Source organism: Chiloscyllium punctatum, chromosome 15, assembly GCF_047496795.1.
Source record: "Chiloscyllium punctatum isolate Juve2018m chromosome 15, sChiPun1.3, whole genome shotgun sequence".
In the NCBI taxonomy this organism is placed as follows: Eukaryota; Metazoa; Chordata; class Chondrichthyes; order Orectolobiformes; family Hemiscylliidae; genus Chiloscyllium; species Chiloscyllium punctatum.
This window is the reverse complement of record NC_092753.1, coordinates 85,269,327-85,291,491: the sequence shown is the minus strand read 5'-3', so window position 1 is coordinate 85,291,491 and position 22,165 is coordinate 85,269,327. Positions and strand designations below refer to the sequence as shown.

The 22,165-nt window shown below is 42.6% G+C and overlaps 1 protein-coding gene across 1 annotated transcript in view; it reads left to right on the top strand.

Moving 5' to 3' along the window:
• LOC140485868 (interferon-induced GTP-binding protein Mx3-like) overlaps window positions 1–21,927 on the top strand; it is a 46,401-nt gene extending 24,474 nt beyond the window's left edge. The window contains 4 exon segments of the mRNA XM_072584320.1: window positions 6–128; window positions 6,566–6,710; window positions 8,526–8,728; window positions 21,706–21,927. Coding sequence (XP_072440421.1) covers window positions 6–128; window positions 6,566–6,710; window positions 8,526–8,728; window positions 21,706–21,927 — 693 coding nt within the window.
• The last annotated feature ends 238 nt before the right edge of the window (window positions 21,928–22,165 follow it).

Here is a 22,165-nt window from a genome sequence, read left to right as displayed (position 1 = left end):
TAAAGAAAACTCTGCCAACCATTGCGGACGAGATACAATGCAAAATTGCTGGGACGTGGAAGGAAGTCAAGACGGTGGGATCAGGTGTACCCGAGGACAATGAAACTAATTCTCTATTCATCATTGATGTAAAAGCACAGGAGTTTTCTTTTTATTGAGGGTAGAAGAGCTTGGGCTTGTTCACAATAGGTTGAGGAAAATCTTGGATTGACACATATCAGTTTGACTGTGGTATGAGTGAGCAAATATTAATAACTGTTTGTAAGATGGAGTTTGACAAGCGTTGAGCTACTGTATGCACAGGATTTTCAATAGAAATAATTTATACTGTATTATTGAGGATTATAGCTGACATTTTCTTTGGCTTTGGAAGGGAGATGTCGATAACTTTATTAGCAAAGTTGTGATTGACCAAAATTGGTAAAGTCTAACAGGATATCGTGTTAGTGTGATAGAAGCACAGAAAATGCTAGTGACACTTAGCAAGTCTGGCAGCATCTGCGGAGAGAGAAACAGTTAACATTTTGTGTCTGGTGTGTCTCTTCTTCAGAACCTGATATAAGAGGTTCAGAATCTAAAGTAATTTAGCAGCAGGGAGGCTCAGTGGTTAGCACTGCTGCCTCACAGTGCCAGGGACCCGGGTTCAATTCCCACCTCGAGGACTGTCTGTGTGGAGTTTGCACATTTTCCCTGTGTCTGCTTGGGTTTCCTCCCACATTCCAAAGATGTGCAGGCCAGTTGAATTGGTCATGCTAAATTGCCCATCGTGTTAGGTACATTAGTCAGAAGTAAATATAAGTAATGGGTCTGGGTTGGCTACTCGGGTCGGTATGGACTTGTTGGGCCAAAGGGCCATACGGTAGGGAATCTAATCTAATAGAAGGGCAATGGGTATTTACAACAATCTAGCAACAGCATAATGGCACTTCCTATCACCGGCTTATTTTTTCCTGATCTAAGTCCAATTCAATTCTCAAAAGCAGGAATTTGAACTTGTTGAACCTGTTGATACCTGGGTACCTGCACTTAGAAAGTGTTATTTTCCCCACAGTCAGGAATCTCCATTACGCCAAATAAAGAGATATCGGGATTTGGTTTCTAATGAACCATGAAAATGCTGAAGGGAAAGTGAAAGATGCTTTAATAGGTTTGGTGCTCAGGTCACAGTTAAAGACTGGCTTTAGAAGGAGATTTTTCTTTTGTTTGCAACTGTTATGGTCCAAAAAAAGTGAAGGAAAGAATACGCAAATAAAGCGGGATAGCTTCTCACGTGGAGTTTGTGGGAGAGGCCTATCCATGTGTCTATCGAGCGTCGGACGCTCTGGAGAGAGATTTTTTTTCCCCTGTTTGTGCAGAGGGAACTCTGAAGATTTTCCTTTTCAACTAGTTTGCTGTAGATGTTTAAGTAATGACAGGGATCATTTCTTTTCTGAGACTCAGATTTGAAAGCTGACTGATTAGAGGATTTGAAGTGGAGACCTTTTGTTGGTTGTTGGGAGTCTTAGCAAAGTGCTTGATTTCGTTTTTAACGTTTTAAGTGTTTAATTATTGCTTTTTCTCTTTTGAATGCTTTAGATTAAAATCTATGGGTAAGGAAGGGTAGTTTTGTTGGACAAAAACTGAAATTGTGGAAACGTTCAGCAAGTCTGGCGGCATCTGTGGAGAGAAATCAGAGTTAACATTTTGGGTCGAGTGACCCTTCCTCAGATACCTCCTCCTATCTCCCCCCAGACCATGACTCCATCATGGAACGTCAGGCCATTGTGTCAAGTACGGTCATAAACCTCATTTCATCTGGTGATCTCACCTAGCTCCCCCCACTACCCACTGTCTCCAAGCTGATAGCCTCCCCAACCCCAGACAGCTCACTTCTCCCTCCTTCCCAAAATCCACAAGCCGGATCCATTGTTTCTACCTGCTCCTGCCCCACAGAACGCATCTCTTCCTATCTTGACTCAAAGTTAAAAGTCACACAACACCAGGTTATAGTCCAACAGGTTTATTTCGTAGCACTAGCTTTTGGAGCACTGCTCCTTCACCAGGTGGTCAAAGGAGCAGCACTCCAAAAGCTAGTGTGTTTTCAATTAAACCTGTTGGACTATAACCAGGTGTTGTGTGATTTTTAACTTGATACACCCCAATCCAACACTGGCATCTCCAAATCATATCTTGACTCAGTCTTTTCTCCCCTGGTCCAGTCCCTGCCCACAATTAAAAGGAAGGTCCTGAGGAATGATCACCTGACCTGAAACCTTAACTCCGATTTCTCTCCACAGATACTGAGCTTTTCCAGCCATTTCTGTTTTTGTTTCTGAGTTCTAGTGTCCACAATTCTTGCCATTTTTATTGTTTTTTTTTCTAATGTCTAAGGTTTTCTTAATAGATTCTTTTTAGGTTTAATGTCACTGAGGGCGTACAGGAGAAACTCAGTGATGGTTAGTTGAGAGGTGGTTTCGCAGCAGGGTCGGTCAGATAGATGGATAACTGTCAGGAATGCTAAGAAGGTAATTCAGAAGTCTCCTGTGGTTCTTCCTTTCTTCAACAGATTTACCGTTCTGGGAACTGTTGAAGGAGGAAAATAGAAGTGGCAGTCAGACCTTGGTCACAAAGAACGAATCTTATGTTAAATGGGGTTTGTCAAAATTAAAAAAGAATAATTGTTATAGGGGACTCTTCTATCAGGGAAAGAGGCTGGAGATTCTGCAGCAGAGACCATGAATCTATGTAGCCTTCTCGGTTCCAGGGTTAAGGACATCTCAAAATGGTTGAAACATAATGTCAAAGGGGAGATTAAGAAGCAGGTGGTTGTTGTACACATTGGTAAGAGCAACATAGTTAGGGAAAGAGTTAAGGCTTTCCAAAGTGACTATATGAGGTTAGGTATAAGATTTATAAGCAGAACCTCAAAGGTAGCAATCTCTGATTTATTCCTGGTGCCACATTTTAGAAATTCAAAGGTAGGACAGATAAATCAATGGCTGATTAGGTGATGCATTGCATAAGGATTCAGATTTTTTGACCTTTGGGATCTCTTTTGGGGCAGAAAAGACCTGTTCAAAAGGTGTGGGTTTCATCTGAACTGCAAAGGGGTCAATGTCCTTGTGGGGAGATTTGCAAGTTCTGTTTTGGGATCCTTTAAATTAGTAGGTGATTGAGGGGGGCAGGTGTTTTTAAGTCGCACTGAAAGTAGAAAGGCAGATGAGGACCATTCTGAATCAAAAAGAGGATGACTAGAGGCTTTGGTCAAGAAACTGAAGAAAGCATATGTCAGGTATAGAAAGCAGGGATGAAATGAATCCCTAGAAGACCATAAAGGCAGTAGGAGGGAAATCCTAAGGGAAAAAGGGGACAGGAGATAGTTTTGGCAAATAGGTATAGGGAGAATCCAAAGGAATTCTACAAATACATTAAGGACAAAGAGGTAACTAGGGAGAGAATAGGGCCCCTGATAGATCACCAAGGTCACCTATGTGTGGAACCGCAAGAGATGGGGGAGATACTAAACAAGTACTTTGTATCAGTGTTTAATATGGAGAAGGATATGGAAAATAGAGAACGTGGGGAAATAAATAATGACATTTTCAAAAATGTCCATATTACTGAGGAGGAGCTGGTGCTGAATGGCTTAAAATGCATTAGCGTGGATAAATCACTGGGACCTGATCAGGTGTAACCTCAAAATCTGTGGGAAGCTAGAGAAGTGATTGCTGGGCCCCTTGTTGAGATATTTGTATCATCGATTGTCACAGCTGAGGTGCCAGAAGACTGGAGGTTGACTAACATTGTGCCGCTATTTATGGAAAGTGATAAGGAAAAGCCAGAGAACTATAGACTGGTGAGCCTGACATCAGTGGTGGGCAAATTGTTGGGGGCAATCTGGAGGTACAGGATTTACATATATTTGGAAAGGCAAGGACTGTTACGGATAGTCAGCATGGCTTTGTGATTGTGAAATCATGTCTCACTAATTTGATTTAGTTTTTTGATAAAGTAATGGAGGTTTGATGAGGGAAGAACAGTGTATGTGATCTATATGGACTTCAGTAAGGTGTTTGACAAGGTTCTTCATGGTAGACTGGTTATCAAGTTTAGATCTCATGGAATACAGGGAGAATTAGCTATTTGCATACAAAACTGGCTCAAAGGTAAAAAGGTAAAAGGTGGTGGTGGAGGGTTGCTTTTCAGAATGGAGGCCTGTGACCAGTGGAGTGTCACAAGGATCAGTGCAGGATCATTTGTCATTTATGTAAATGATGATGCAAACATGGGAGGTATGGTTCGTATGTTTGCAGATGACACCAAATTGGAGGTGTCGTGGACAGCGAAGAAGGTTATCTCAGAATACAATGGGATCTTGATCAGATGGGCCAAGGATTGGCAGATGGAATTTAAATTCGATAAATATGAGGTGCTGCATTTTGGAAAGGCAAATCAGGGCAGGAATTATACACTTAATGGAAACATCCTGAGGAGTGTTGCTGAACAAAGTGACCTTGGAGGGCAGGTTCATATTTCCTTGAAAGTGGAGCTGCAGATAGACAGGAAAGTGAAGGAGGCATTTGGTATGCTTGCTTTTATTGATCAGTGCATTAAGTATAGGAGTTGGGAGGTCATTTGCAGCTGTATAGGACATTGGTTAGGTCATTTTTGGAATATTGCATGCACTTCTGGTCTCCCTCCTACAGGAAGGATGTTGTGAAACAAGAAAAGGTTCAGAAAAGATTTAGAAGGATGCTGCCACAGTTGGAGGGTTTGAGCAGTGGGGAGAGGCTGAATAGGCTGGGAGTATTTTCTCTGGAGCCTTGGAGGGTTGAGGGTTGACCTAATAGAGGATTATAAAATCATGAGGGGCATGGATAGGGTAAATAGGAAAAGTCTTTTCCTCAGTGTTGGGGAGTCCAAAACTAGAGGCATGGGTTTAAAGTGAGAGGAGAAAGATATAAGAGGGATCAAACGGGCAACTTTTTCATGCAGAGGGTGGTGCATGTATAGAATGAGCTGCCAGAGGAAGTGGTGGAGGCTGGTACAATTACAACATTTAAAAGGCATCTGAATGTGTACATGAATAGGACGGGTTTAGAGAGATATGGGCCAAATGCTGGCAAATGGAACTAGCTTAATTTCGGACATCTGGTTGGCATGGACCAGTTAGATGGAAGGGTCTTTTTCCACTCTGTATGTCTCTGTGATTCTATGATTCTATAACAGGTTAATTAGAAAAGACAGACAAGAGCAAGTCAGAGAACAAGGTAACTCAGAAGAATTAAACTGCATTTTCTTCAATGCAAGGGGTCTTTGAAATAAGGGCATGCATGGGAATATGGGAGTGGGACATCATAGTTATTACAGAAACTTGACTGAGGGAAGGACAGGATTGGCATCCTGATGTTCTGGGTTTTAAGTGCCTTGGACTAATTAGTGATGTTAGATCAAATAGGATTCAGGGAGAGCTTGCCAATTGGATAAAAATTTGGCTCAAAGGTAGGAGACAGAGGGTAGTGGTGGAGGGTTTGTTTTTGAACTGGAGGCCTGTGACCAGCATTGTTACACAGGGATGAGTACTGGATCCACTTTTGTTTGTCATTTATACAAATGATTTGGATAAGAATTTAGGAGAAGTGGTTAGTAAGCTTGCGATGACACCAAAATTTGTGGTAAAGTGGAAAATGAAGAAGGTTATTTAAGGTTCCAAAGAGATCTTGATCACTTGGTCAATGGACCAATGAGTGGCAGATGGAGTTTAATTTTTATAAATGCGAGGTATTGCATTTTGGTAAAATAAACAAGGGTAGGACTTATACAGTTAATGATAGGGTCCTGGCTCATGTTGTAGAACAGAGAGACCTAGAGTGCGTACTTCTTTGAAATTTGTGTCACATGTAGACAAGCTGGTTAAGAAGGCATTTAGCACACTTTCTTTCATTGCTCATACCTTGAGTATAAGAGTTGGGACGTCATGGTGAGGTAGTACAGAACATTGATTAGGCCTCTTCTGAAATTCTGTGTCCAGTTCTGGTCGCCCTCTTATAGGATGGATATTATTAAGTTAGAAAGGGTTCAGAAGAGATTTAGCAGGATGTTGCAAGGAATGGAGGGTTTGAGTTATAAATATAGGTTGGGTCGGCTGGGACTATTTTCACTGGAACATAAGAGGTTGTAAGGTGACCTTATAGCAGTTTATAAAATCATAAGGGGCCCAGAGAAGATGAATGGCAAAGTCTTTTCCCTGGGCGGAGGAGTTGAAAACTACAGAGCATTTTTTTAAGGTAAGAGGAGAAAGATTTAAAAAGGACATGAGGGGCAAATGTTTTACACAGACAGTGGTTTGTATGTGGAATGAACACACAGAGGAAGTGATGGATGCAGGTATAGTTACAACATCTAAAGGACATGTGGATAAGTACGAGAATAGGAAAGATTTGGAGGGATTTGGGCCAACCGCAGTCAGGAGGGACTAGTTTGGTTTGGGAATATGGTTGGTGTGGACTAGTTGGACTGGAGGGTCTATTTCTATGTTGTATGAATCCATGACTAACTGCAACACTAACTTTTCAATGAACTGCAGAAAATAAAAGCCTATAATGACAACCTTTCTAGCATAGCAATTGGAGAATATGCAAAGGAATCTGACACTAATGTGAATATATACATGCTGATGCGAAAGAGTTTTGGGGAATGGCATACCCTTCTTGATGAACATCGGAAAAAGTGTAAGTGATTAATCTGTCATGGAGAAAACTTCATTAGCATTGTGATTGTGCTTTGATGATGTGTATAAATCTTTTTCATGAAAGATGGGGTTCAGGAACTACCAAAATGTGCACAACCCAAGATACTGTCAATGTTGGCTTGTCAGAAAAACAGCAGTCAGTTTGTGCACTGTGAATTCCCATCAATACAAAGTATGACTGCTGAGTTTCCAGTTCTCTTCCACTTTAAAACATCACTAAGTTCCCTGGCCAGCATCTGTGTCTCAGGCTTGCTACAATGCTCCAGCAAAACTCACTACAAGCTGGAAGAATGGCATCTCATTTTCTGCTTGGGGACCCTGCAGCCCTCCAGACTTAATGTTGAGTTCAATAATTTTAGGGCCTGAACTCTCCTGTGTTCTACCATCCAAATTCCACACACCAGGCCTTGTTACCTCATATTCTACCCATTATACACTATCCATTGTCAGCCACTAACATTTCCATGTACAGCTATTCACCGTCCTAGCCAGATCATTATGCATTCCTTTGTCTGTCCAACTGTTCTTCGCTCTCTTTGGGCTCTATCACCCTCCCCCCACACCCACCATTCTGCAGATGTTGGAGGCTTGGTAGTTCTCCCTCAACTCTTCAATTTTTCCCGATCTTATACCCCCAAAGCATTGGATTGTGTCATTGGCTTTTCGTATTGTCAATGTACTCAATTCAAACTTGATTGGTGTTTAGTTTTTTTGGGGGTATAATTTATACTGATTGGTCTAATTTTAATTTTATTTTTTGTCTCCAGCCTACCCCCATCCTATCTTCTGCGTATAAACCAATATTTTCCTAACTACCATCATTTCTAAGGGAGACTCACCAAACCAAAAAGCTAACTTTGATTTCTCTTCACTGATGCCACCAGACATGTTGAGCTTTTCCAACAGCTGCTGTTTGTTTTTCAATATCCGTGGTTTTTATTTCAGCTGCTAAAATATGGGGTAAAACACCCCTGCTACTTTAACGCCAGCAAAATAGAAATGATTTACCCTGTGAGGTAATCTATGAAAACTCAAGAGGCCAAGAACTACTTAAAGTAAAAATTAACAACTTTATTTCATAAAGTTTAACAGAGAATAATTAACAACTATTTCCAACTTCTTCCTCTAACCTATCTTTAACTTTCCCTTCTATAATACTAGTCCGATAAAACCCCTGATTAAGATTTACCAAATTTCAAGACCAGCCAGCTGTCAAATCTTGTCTTTCTGTCTTCCTCTGCCTTCTTTTCTTCGGGATTTCTGTTTCACAGGCTACTAATCGATAAAGGTACCTTTAAGAGAGCTTTTTTTTGGGCAGTCTGCAGATGTTGGAGGCTTGGTAGTTCTCCCTCAACTCTTCAATTTTTCCCGATCTTATACCCCCAAAGCATTGGATTGTGTCATTGGCTTTTCGTATTGTCAATGTACTCAATTCAAACTTGATTGGTGTTTAGTTTTTTTGGGGGTATAATTTATACTGACTGGTCTAATTTTAATTTTATTTTTTGTCTCCAGGCAACCAGCTACACTAACTGCTGGACCAAACATTTACATTATATCTTAATTCAGAACACTTGGTACTGCCAGGTAGTTCTGCTAGCTTTTAACTCTCTTAAATGTACAATACTCCTGACACCTTCATAACACATGGGACACTCGCTTTCTCTGGCGCAAAGGTCAGATTAGATGAAATGGCAGATAGATCAATGTTCGTCTTAAATAAAAGAGAGTTCAACGGCACTGAAGAATAATTGCCTGAGGCCCAATAACATCATTGTTTTATTTTTGTTTACAGTCAAACAAATAATAAGCAATCAAGTGACAGAGTGCATTGAGGAATCCCGTAGGAGAGAATTGCCCGGATTCACCAATTACAAAACCTTTGAGTCATTGGCTAAGAAGCAGATCATGATGTGGGAGCCTCCCTGTCTCCCCATGCTGAAAGTGATAGCAGGCAATGTGTATGATCCGTACAGCAGAAGAACGATTCTGCATGTTGTAGAGAAGGATTTGCATTTATATTGTGCAGTTTACAACTCTGGGACACCCTAAAGCATTTCACAATCGTAGATACCTTGTTGAAATGTTGTAGTTGCTATTATAATGTAGGACACATGGCATTCAACTGCACACAGCAAGATCCCACAAACAGTAACAATATCATAGGGACATGTGTTATTACAATATTAAGAGATACATATTGAGCAGGACAGTAGAGGTCATCAAATCCTGTTTAAATGGTCCAGTAACATATTTTATGTTCTTGGGGGTCAGTTAACTCAGCCGGCTGGGCAGGTAGTTTATGGTGCATGGTGATGCCAACAATGTGGGTCCAATTTCCACACCAGCTGAGATCACCATGAAGGATTCTCTTTCTCAACCTTTATCCTCATCTGAGGCACAGTGCCCCTCAGGTTAAACCACCACCAGTCATACGTCTGTTATGAAAGAGTCACACTATGTCAACGTCACTTTGCTTTTTGTGTTCCTTGGAGACTTCCTTTGCCATCCCAGCTGCACCTCTGCTGCAGCGCTGTCACGGTACTGACCTCAGGCGACTATTTGCTCAAGACTCCAGAGTGAGATTTCGAGCTCACAACCTGCTGACTCAAATGAGAGCACCTCCTACTGAGACATGAATAAAAATGACCCAAGAAGCATGCTTATTTTCGAGCAAGGATTATTTGAAATCTTGAACACACCCTTCTGCTTCATCCAACACAAAACAGTTATCGACGTTGAAATTTTCATGATGGAGATCAATTGCTTTTTGTGCAGTCACAGTAATAAAGAATGAGTAAATTGTTCAGAACATCCAAAACCTTAACAGATTGTGTACATAATGTACTAAATTGGTAGCAAACGTTTGTTAGTTTCAGTAGACATTTAGCTCAGGTCATGTGCTTTTTACATAAGTTTTAATATCATATGTTACAACTTTGGATTCTGTGTTTGTGAGAAACACAGTTGCTAATAATTAACTTATATGAATACAGGCCGGTCTCCTATAACGCGCGTTTCAGCAATCCGATTTGGCTGTATTGCAATTGATGAATAGGGGATCAACTTTTTTAAAATGTGAACTCCCATTGGTTATTACGTGACTCCATCCCAGCACTTGGTGGCACGCTGCAATGAAGACTGGACTCGTTTCATCATCACATCATTCAAAACCTGGTCAGTTCCTGCCTTTAAACATGATGCAACATCTGGTCAGTTCTCCCATCAATGCTCTTCAGAAGATGATGAGCAACTTCACAACTTCTGCACTTCTTGGCAAATATGCTCTCAGGATCTCTTGATCACAAGAAAAATCTTTATCTGATAAGGTCATAATTCAGTCACCCAACACAATTCATTGAGACATCATAGTGCTGTCACAAACCATTCTTTCATCTTCTCTTACTGATGTTATGTTAAACATATTGCAGTCATATTTTCTAAATGGGGAGAAAATTCAGAAATCTGATGTGTAAAGAGACCTGGGATTTCTAGTCCAGGATTCTCTCAAGGTAAACTTGCAAGTTGAGTCAGTGATTAGGAAGGCAAATGCAATGATGGCATTTATTTTGAAAGGATTTGAATATAAAAGCAGGAATGTACTTCTTAGGTTCTATCAGCTTCTGGTCAGATCACATTTGAAGTATGTGCGGAATTATCGGTCCCATATCTCAGGAATGATGTACTGGCCCTGGAGCATGTTCAGAGGAGGTTCATAAATATGGTCCCAGGAATGAAAAGCTTAACATATGAGGAATGTTTGAGGACTCTGAGTCCATACTCGACAGAGTTTAGAAGGAATCTAAATTGAAACTTGCAGAATACTGAATGGCCTGGACAGAGTAGATGTTGGGAAGATGTTTCCATTGGTTAGAGAGATGAGGATCCAAGGGCATAACCTTAGAGTAAAGGAAAGGTTTTTTAGAACAGTGGTAAGGAGACCTTCTTCAGCCAGAGAGTGACAAATCTATGGAACCTATTGCCACAGAAAGCTGTGGAGGCCAGGCCATTGAGTATATTTAAGACAGAGATAGATAGGTTTTAGAGTATCAAAGGGATCGAGGGTTATGGAGAGAAAGGGGGAGAATTAGGTTGAGAAACTTATTAGCCATGATTGAATGGCAGAGCAGACTTGATGGGCTGAATGGCCTAATTTCTGCTCCTCACGCTTTATGATCTTGTAAGGGGATTTACTAGAAGCTTCAAAATGGGTCATCAAGACATCCAAACGTTCACAAAACTAGCTGTCCTGCTCCTCAGGGAGGTCTAGGCTGCAATGCAGCTCTCTCCCCATCACTGATAACAGGGTTATAACATACATTTGTTCAGGTCTCCTTTATAACACTGTGGTTGTGTTATCAATCTATCATTGAGACTCCAAGAATTTCCAATTCAATCTCACCGTCACCTCCAATAATAGCAAGTACTGGAATTTCTTGTATTATTTCATTAAAATCTATGATTTAAACATTTACTATGCTATCAGCTGTATTAGGCTAACTGCTATTTATGTTTGATTTTTACTGATATTTCTGATGGTCCATCCCAACCCTGTTTTTCCTGTTAGCTCCATTATTTCTATTGTGCAATTTTCTATAATGTGAGGTTGCATGAGAACGCAGCTACCACATTATGGAAGAACAGACTGCATCTCTAGCCATGGTGATTTGTCTAAAAACAGCTTTTGAGGTCTAGCTTTAGAATTTGGAGCCATAATGTGGAGGGACTGGGGTGGACAAGGTCAGAAGTCACACGATACCAGGTTATAGTCCAACGGGCTTATTTGAAATCACAAGCTTTTGAGTGTCGGGGGGGTCACTTTGCCTGATGAAGGAGCAGCATTTTGAAAGCTTGTGATTTCAAATAAACCTGATGAAGGGCTTTTGCCCAAAACGTTGATTTTCCTGCTGCTCGGATGCTGCCTGACCTGCTGTGCTTTTCCAGCACCACTCTAATCTAAACTCTGGTTTCCAGCATCTGTAGTCCTCACTTTTGCCTATTTCAAATAAACCTATTGGTTCATAACCTGATGTCGTGTGATTTCTGTCTTTAGAATTAGTGGTGGTTTTATGTACATTGGTACAGAGTACAACTGAATAAGATAAACAAGCTCCAGTTTAGAATGTCAGTAGAGGCCTTGTTTAAGCTTAAGGGATACACTTGCAGTTTAGAGAACGTTTTTATTCAGTTTGGAGCGGTACTGTGCAGTCTTTGGAATAGGATGGCTGTATAGAACAGCACTTCTGAGAAGGGAAGGGTATTTTGTGAATTCGATTAACCTGGAGGGAGACATAGTGTTCATCCGAGAATAGAGTGTTTGGACAAAGCCTTGGTGAGGTTATTTAAACATGATTACATTTTAACATATGCATGACTGCTCCTGAAAGAAGTTATATGCAGTTTCAATTTAGGAATTGAAGTCACAAGTGACTTAAATCTACTGAGGTCTAAGATACAAGGGACTCTAGTGTAATGTAGGAGCAACCTATATTTGGGTACTTTCCAAGGTGTGTTTTTTTGGGTGGTATGTTAAAGCTATTTTGCTTCTTTTCACTTTATGATGGAATGTTGTGGGATTAATGGAATTATACTTTTATGGTGTGTTTAAAAATCTTTGAATTTGTATTATGAATAAATGATTAATGGTTTATTCTACTTATCGTCACTTATTTTGTAATAAGCCTCTGTTTTGTTGTTAAAACTCAATCCGTAGCATTTCATGCTTGCGTTTCAGAAAAGGAAACTTCGTTAAAAACAAAACAAATCATAATATGATCTCTCAAAACCAGCTTCCTGTCTGAGATCTGACTTGTCTGTGAATAACATCAGCTGGGTTAATAACTACTTTAAATTGTAAACCATGATCACATTGTAGGTTTAGGCAAACAATTCTGAAGTCTTCTGAACCAGAAACACATTTGTTTCCCACAGATGCTGTCAGATCTGCTGAGTCTCCCCACAATTGTTATGTTGGTGTGTACTTTATTTGGCTCAATTTTGGGACGTGGCATAAATGGAAATGGAGTAGGCCATTCAGTCCATAAAACCTGGCCTCTCGATCACTCAGTTCATGATTGGACATTTGTATCTGATTTTGAGCGTGCTCATACTTTTCTACAGCTAACTTCACCTGATTACTCACTCATCAGGACTGCATCACCAAGGAGCGTGTACAAATGGAAACCCTAAGACATAGGAGCAGAAATTAGTCCATTCAGCCCATTGGGTCTGCCCCACCATTCGAACATGGCCGATAAGTTTCTCAACTCCATTCACCCAACTCTATTGGGCAGCATGGTGGCACAGTGGTTAGCACTGTTGCCTCACAGCGCCAGAGACCCGAGTTCATTTCCCACCTCAGGCGACTGACTGTGTGGAGTTTGCACATTCTCCCCGTGTCTGCGTGGGTTTCCTCCCACAGTCCAAAAATGTGCAGGTTAGGTGAATTGGCCATGCTAAATTGCCCGTAGTGTTAGGTGAAGGGGTAAATATAGGGGAATAAGGTCTGGGTGGGTTGAGCTTTGACGGGTCGGTGTGGACATGTTGGGCCGAAGAGCCTGTTTCCACACTGTAAGTAATCTAATCTAATCACCCGCTTTCTCCCATAACCCTTGATACACAAGAACCTATCTATCTCCGTCTTAAATATACTCAATGACCTGGCCTCCACAGCCTTCCTTGGCAGTGAATTCCATAGATTCAACACTCTCGGTCTGAAGATGTTTCTCCTTATCTCTGACCTAAAAGATCTTTCCTTTATTCGAAGGCTGTGCCTTCAGGTCCTTTTCTCTCCTACCAATGAAAACATGTTCCCAACATCTCCTCTGTCCAGGCCATTCAGTATTTTGTAAGTTCCAGTTAGATTCTCCCATATCCATCTAAACTCGTAGAGCCATAGTCATAGAGATGTACAGCATGGAAACAGACCCTTCGGTCCAACCTGTCTATGCCGACAAGATATCCCAGCCCAACCTAGTCCCACCTGCCAGCACCCGGCCCACATCCCTCCAAACATTCCTATTCATATACCCATCCAAATGTCACTTAAATGTTGCAATTGGACCAGCCTCCACCACATCCTGTGGCAGCTCATTCCATACACGTGCCACCCTCTGCATGCAAATGTTGCCCCTTAGGTCTCTTTTATATCTTTCCCCTCTCACCCTTAACCTATGCTCTCTAGTTCTGGACTCCCCGACCGCATGGAAAACACTTTGTCTATTTATCCTATCCATGTCCTTCATAATTTTGTAAACCTCTATAAGATCACCCCTCAGCCTCCGACGCTCCAGGGAAAACAGCCCCAGCCTCTCCCTGTAGCTCAGATCCTCCAGCCCTGGCAACATCCTTGTAACTCTTTTCTAAACCCTTTCAGGTTTCACAACATCTTTCCAATGGGAAGGAGACCAGAATTGCACGCAATATTCCAACAGTGGCCTAACCAATGTCCAGTAAAGCCGCAACATGACCTCCCAACTCCTGTACTCAATACTCTAACCAATAAAGGAAAACATACCAAACACCTTCTTCACTATCCTATCTACCTGCGACTCCGCTTTCATGGAGCTATGAACCTGCACTCCAAGGTCTCTTTGTTCAGCAACACTCCTTAGGACCTTACCATTAAGTATATAAGTCCTACTAAGATTTGTTTTCCCAAAATGCAGCTTCTCACATTTATCTGAATTAAACTCCATCTGCCACTTCTCAGCCCATTGGCTCATCTGGTCCAGATCCTTTTTTAATCTGAGGTAACTCTCTTCGCTGTCCACTATATCTCCACTTTTGGTGTCATCTGCAAACTTACTAACTGTACCTCTTATGCTCGCATCCAAATCATTTATGTAAATGACAAAAAGTAGAGGGCCCAACACCGATCCTTGTGCCACTCCACTGGTCCCAGGCCTCCAGTCAGAAAAACAACCCTCCACCACCACCCTCTGACTTGTACCTTTGAGCCAGTTCTGTATCCAAATGGCTAGTTCTCCCTGTATTCCATGAGATCTAACCTTGCTAATCAGTCTTCCATGGGGAATGTTGTCGAACGCCTTACTGAAGTCCATATACATCACATCTACTGCTCTGCCCTCAATCTTCTTTGTTACTTCTTCAAAAAACTCAATCAAGTTTCTGAGACATGATTTCCCATGCACAAAGCCCGAATCAGTCCTTGCCTTTCCAAATACAAAAACTCCATTGAGTATAAACTCACAGTCCTCAAACGTTCCTCATATGCTAATCTTTTCATTCCTGAGACTATTCTTGTGAATCTCCTCTGAACATGCTGCAGGGCCAGTACATCCTTCTTGAGAAATGGGGCCCAAAACTGCCCACAATACTCCAAATGTGGTCTGACCAGAGCCCTATAGAGCCTCAGAAGTATATCCCTGCTTTTATATTCAAGTCCTGTCAAAATAAATGCCATCATTGCATTTGCCTTCCGAACTGCTGACTCAACCTGCAAGTTTAAGTTGAGAAAATCCTGGACTAGAACTCTCAAGTCTCTTTGCACTTCAGACTTCTGAATTTTCTCCCCATTTAGAAAATAGTCCATGCCTCTATTCTTCTTATCAAAGTGCATGAGCTCACAGTTTCCCATGTTGTACTCCATCTGCCACTTCTTTGCCCACTCTCCTAACCTGTCCAAATCCTTCTGCAGCCTCCTCTCCTCGTCAATATTACATGTCCCGCTACCTAACTTTGTATCAACTGCAATCTTAGCCAGAATGCACTCAGTTCCTTCATCTAGATCATTAATGTATAAAGTGAGAAGTTGTGGTCTCAACACTGAGTCTTATGGAACACCACTTGTCACCAGCTGCCATCCTGAGAAGGACCCTTTTATCCCCACTCTCTGCTTTCTGTCAGACAGCTAAGCTTCTATCCATGCTAGCACCTTGCCTCTGACACCATGGGCCCTTTTCTTACTCAGTAGCCTCCTGTGTGGCACCTTGTCACAGACCTTCTTGACGTTCAGGTAGATAATGTCCACTGGTTCTTCTTGGTCTAACCTGCTCGTTAGTTCCTCAAAGAACTCTCGCAGATTTATCAGGCCTGACCTCCCCTTGATGAAACCATGTTGATTATGTCCTATTTTACCATACACATCCAAGTATTCAGAAATTTCATCCTCCATGATGGATTCCAGGATCTTACCCATAATCGAGGTTAAGCTTATTGGTCTATAATTTTACATCTTCTGCCTTGCTCCTTTTTTAAACAGGAGTGTCATGTTAGCGATTTTCCAATCCTTTGGGACCATTGTTTATTCTCGTGATTCCTGAAAGATTATTAATGCCTCCACTATCTCTTTAGCTATCTCCCTTAGAACTAATCTAATCTAGTATGGGCGGCACAGTGGTTAGCACTGCTGCCTCACAGCGCCAGAGACCTGGGTTCAATTCCCGCCTCAGGCGACTGACTGTGTGGAGTCAGTGTCTGCGTGGGTTTCCTCTGGGTGCTCTGGAATCCTCCCACAGTCCAAAAATGTGCAGGTTAGGTGAATTGGCCATGCTAAATTACCCATAGTGTTAGGTGAAGGGGTAAATGTAGGGGAATGGATCTGGGTGGGTTGCGCTTCGGTGGGTCGGTGTGGACTTGTTTGGCGAAAGGGCCTGTTTCCACACTGTAAGTAATCTAAATTCTGGAATGTCGTCCATCTGGTCCAGGTGATTTACTCAACTTCAGGCTGTTCAGTTTTTCTAATATCTTCTCCTTGGCGATGGCCACCATACTCAGCTCTCTAGAATCTTTGGGAAATTACTCACGTCTTCCACCTCCCCGACAATACCCTTCCACCGACACTCTCATTCGTTTGGCTGAACTGATCCTCACCTTTAACAATTTCTCCTTTGAATCTTCCCATGAAAGGGGTAGCCATAAGCACCTGTATGGACCCCAGCTATGCCTGTCTCTTTGTCAGCTATGCAGAACAGTCCATCTTCCACAGTTACACTGGCACTACTCCCCACCTCTTCTTCCACTACATTGATGACTGCATCAGCGCCACCTCGTGCTCCCGTGAGGAGGTTGAGCAGTTAATCACCTTCACCAACACATTCCACCCTGACTTTAAATTCACCTGGATCATCTCTGACACCTTCCTCCCCTTCCTGGACCTCCACCTCCATTAATGACGACCGACTTGACACTGACATTTTCTACAAACCCACCGACTCCCACAGCTACCTGGATTACACCTCTTCCCACCCTACCTCCTGCAAAAATGCCATCCTGTATTCCCAATTCCTCCACCTCCACTGTATCTGCTCCCAGGAAGACCAGTTTCACCACAGAACACACCAGATAGCTCCCTTCTTTAAAGACCACAATTTTCCTTCCCACGAGGTTAAAGATGCCCTCCAATGCATCTCATCCACATCCCACACCTCCGCCCTCAAACCCCACCCCGCCAACCATAACAAGGACAGAACCCCCCTGGTCCTCACCTTCTACCCTACCAACCTTTGCACAAACTGCATCATCCACCGACATTTCTGCCACCTCCAAACGGACCCCACCACCAGGGATATATTTCCCTCTCCACCCCTTTCCGCTTTCCGCAAAGACCTTTCCCTCCGTGACTATCTGGTCAGGTCCACGCCCTCCAACAACCCACCCTCCCTTCCTGGCACCTTCCCATGCCACTGCAGGAATTGCAAAACCTGCACCCACACCTCCTCCCTCACCTCCATCCAAGGCCCCAAAGGAGCCTTCCACATCCATCAAAGTTTCACCTACATATCCACCAATGTCATTTATTGTATCCGTTGCTCCCAATGCGGTCTTCTCTACATTAGGGGGACAGGACGCTTTCTCGCAGAGCACTTTAGGGAACATCTCCGGGACACCCACACCAATCAACCACACCGCCCTGTGGCCCAACATTTCAACTCCCCCTCCCACTCTGCCGAGGACATGCAAGTCCTGGGCCTCCTCCACAGCCGATCCCTCACCACCCGATGCCTGGAGGAAGAATGCCTCATCTTCCGCCTCGGAACCCTTCAACTCCAGGGCATTAATGTGAATTTCATCAGTTTCCTCATTTCTCCTTCCCCCACCTTACCCCAGTTCCAAACTTCCAGCTCAGCACCATCCTCAAGACCTGTCCTACCTGCCAATCTTCCTTCCCACCTATTCACTCCACCCTCTTCTCTGACCTATCACCTTCATCCCCACCCCCATCCACCTAGTGTACTCTTTGCTGCCTTCTCTCCAACCTCAACTCCCTCTCATTTATCTCTCCATCCCAGAGGCTCCCTGCCTTCATTCCTGATGAAGGGCTTTTGACCTAAACGTCGATTTCCCTGCTCCTCAGATGCTGCCTGACCTGCTGTGCTTTTCCAGCGCATCTCTAATCTAGACTGTTCCACTGTGGAGACTGACACAAAATAATTAATCAGTTCCTCAGCCATTTCCTTGTTCCCCATTGCTATTTCTTCAGCGTCATTTTCTAATGGCCGTTTTTGCCTCACTTTGCCCTTTACGTATCTAACGAAAACCTTACAGTCTTCCTTTATATTACTGGCTAGCTTACACTCATATTTAATCTTCTGCCTCCTTATTTGTTTTTTTTTGTTGCCCTCTGTTGGTCTTTGTAAGTTTCCCAATCCTCTGGTTTCCCACAGTTCTTCGCTACCTTATAAGCTTTCTCTAATATTTTTGTGATATCCCCGACTTCCCTAGTCAGCCATGGTTGCCTCATCCTCCCTGTGCTCTTCCAGCACCACTAATCCAGTATTTGGTTTTCAGCATCTGCAGTCATTGTTTTTACCTTCATCTTCCCTGTACCATGTTACTTTTTCCTTGAGATGAATCTCTATTGTGTCCAACTTAATTACTTCCAGAAACTCCCGCTATTGCTATTCCATTGTCTTTCCTGCTACGCTCCTCTCCCTGTCAATTCTACCCAGCTCTTTCCTCATTCCTCTATGGTTGACTTTATTCAGCTGCAATACCATTATCTCTGATACTATATTCTCTGGCTCAAATTGCAGAGTAAATTCAACTATGTCATGATCACTGTCTCCTCAGGGTTTCTTTACCTTCAGCTCCCTAATCAAGTCTGCCTCATCGTACAACACTAAACCCAATATTGCCTGTTCCCTAGTGGGCTCCACCCACAAGCTGTTCCAAAAAGCCATAGAACATAGAAAATAGAAAAGTACAGCACAGAACAGACCCTTTGGCCCATGATGTTGTGCTGAGGATCAATCCTAATCTAAAATAAAATAATCTAACCTGCCCACCCCTCAATTCACTGCTGTCCATGTGCATGTCCAGCAGTCACTTAAATGTCCCCAGTGACTCTGCTTCCACCACCACCGCTGGCAACGCATTCCATGTGTTCACAACTCTCTGTGTAAAGAACCTACCTTTGATGTCGCCTCTATATCTTTCCCCTAACACCTTAAAACTATAACCCCTTGTATTAGTCAATCCTGCCCTGGGGAAAAGTTTCTGACTAATGACTCTATCCATACCTCTCATTGCCTTGTACACCTCGATCAGGTCACCTCTCTTCTTCCTTCACTCGAGAGAGAAAAGTTCGAGCTCAGTCAGCCTCTCCTCATAAGATAAGCCCTCCAGTCCAGGCAGCAATCTGGTAAACCTCCTCACTCCAACTATGGTGATTTTTTCACCTTTGTGTTTTCTCAATTCGACCCACAAAGATTCTTCACCATCTGACCCTACTTTGTTTCTTATTATGGATTTAATTTCATTTCTTACCAAGGCAACCCCACCACTTCTGCCCATCTTTCCAATAGGACATATATGCTTGAACATTCAGCTCCCAATCCTGATCCTCATGCAGCCACATCTCCATGATGCCCACCACATCATACCTGTCAATGTCGATCTGCTCCACAAGCTCATTTACTTTATTCCTTATACTGCATGCATTCATATGTAACACCTTCAATCCTGTATTAACCGTCGCTTTTCTCATTGTCATTCGTTTGTCCAGTCTACTGGAAATTTGCTTGTTATCCCTTTCCATACACTGTCCTATTTGTGCCTGTGTTGGAGATTTTAATCCGTTACTGAGTTAGATTAGATTCACATTCAACAAGTCCACACCGACCCTCCGTAGAGTAACTCACCCAGGCCCATTCCCCTACATTCATCCCAGACTAATGCACCTCACCTACACATCACTGAACATTGTGGGCAATTTAGCCTGGCCAATTCACCTAACCTGCATTTCTGTGGATTGTGGAAGGAAACCGGACCACCAGAGGAAACCCACACAGACACAGGGAGAATGTGTAAACTCTACACAGACAGTCGCCTGAGGGTGGAATCGGACCTGGGTCCCTGGCGCTGTGAGGCAACAGTGATGACCACTGACCCACCATGCTGCCTTTTGATTTTTAATTTAGCTCCTAGCTGTTCATACTCCCTGAGTAAAACCTCTGCCCTAGTTTTATTTATGTCGTCAGTACCTACATGGACCACAACCACTGGATCTTTACCCTCCCACTCCAAGTTCCTCTGCAACCTAGGTGAGATATCCAGAACCTGAGCAGCTGGCAGGCAACATAACCTTTGGGAGTCTTGATCCTGGTCGAAGAGAATAGTGTCTATGCCCCTAACCATACCAGTCCCATTTTCTAGCACTTAGCCCATATCCCCCCGATCCCTTCCTATTCATAAACCCATCCAGGTGCCTTTTAAATATTGTAATTGTACTAGTCTCCACGACTTCCTCTGGCATAAATATTCCATATACATACCACCCTCTGCTTGAAAATGTTCCCTCTTCGGTCCCTTTTAAATCTTTCACCTCTCACCTTAAACCTATGCCCTTTAGTTTTAGATTTCAATAGTCTGGGGAAAAGACTTTGTCTATTCATCCGATCTGTACTACTTATGACTGAATAAACTTCTATAAGGCCACCCTACAGCCTCTGAAACTCCAGGAAAAATAGCCCCAGCCTATTCAGCCTCTCCCAGCAGTTCTAACCCTCCAACCCTTGCAATATCCTTGTAAAGTTTTTCTGAATCTTTTTAAGTTTTACAGCATCTTTCCTATAGCAGGGAGAATAGAATTGAATGCAGTATTCCAAAAGAGACCAAACTATTGTCATGTACAGCCACAACATGACCTCCCAACTTCTATATACCAATCAAGGAAAGCATACTAAACGCCTCCTTCACTAAGCTGTGTACTTGTGACTCCACTTTCAAGGAGCTACGAACCTGTAGTTCAAGGTCATTTTGTTTGACAACTTAATGATGATGATTATTTCCCATCAGTTATTTATTGGAAAAGTCTAAAATATTAACCCAAACATAGAAGCCTGAGACAGTTAGCCAGAGACTTTCTTTAATAAAGGTGTCAGTTCCATTTAAATGCACTAGCAATGACTGTTTCCATCATGAAATTCTAAAATGACTGTCCAAGTGAGTTTGCAGGTTCTGCCCATCATGAGGGTCCTGATGTAAATACAGGTTTCTTATTAATATATTTTAACAATGTTGTGTTTGTTTCAGGTGACCATCAGGGATAGTTAATGGGCTGTCAAACCAATTGGGTAGGCATCTGCTTAGACATGGGCAAAACTGGGCTCCATGGGACTTATTTCAAAACCCAGGAAAAGGCTATAACCAATGAGGAGAACGTGAGGACTGCAGATGCTGGAGATTAGAGTCAAAGAGTGTGATGCTGAAAGAGCACAGACACTGAGGCAGCATCCGAGGAGCAGGAGAATTTCAGGCATTCCTGATGAAGAGCTTACGCCCGAAATGTCGATTCTGCTGTTCCTTGGATGCTTCCAAGTAAAGGCTCCACATCTCCATCCCCCTGTGTTTGTGCAACAACTGACTTTTGGCGGGTTAGGCTGTCTCCAAATGGAAACAAATATTGCATTTAAGATTATGGATGGTTAACAGTGTCCAGGAAAGAAAAAGACCATTGCACACCATCCGACCAATTCCATACTGAGCAACATGTTGGCTTATCTCGCCTGCAGAGTAAGATTGATGAAACTCGTGAGATCCAGGAACAGGAAGCCAAGCAGATGCTGAAGACTCTATTCCAGATGGAGAAAATGGTCTACAGTCAGGATATCATTTATTCCAAAAATCTGAACCAAATCCAGATTGAGCACAAGTTAGAAGAGGAGCAGAACAAGCAGATTTCTCTCAACATTAATGCTGCTGAAATGTCCATTCATTTAGAAACCTATCTTTAATGATAAACCAACAGAGTCATTCTAATCAATGTTCATGGTTGAATGTTGCTTTGACTTCATGTTATACATGTGAAAGGCAGTTAAGTTTGTGCCAGGCACAAGACACCATCCATGCAAAGCGCAGAAGGTGAGGTGGATAATGGCACTGAGGAGGGATAGCAGCTCAAATTCAGTAAGAAATATTCGTGCCACTTGGTCAATGAGCTTGAGTGCCCAAAGCAACATATATTTTAACTGC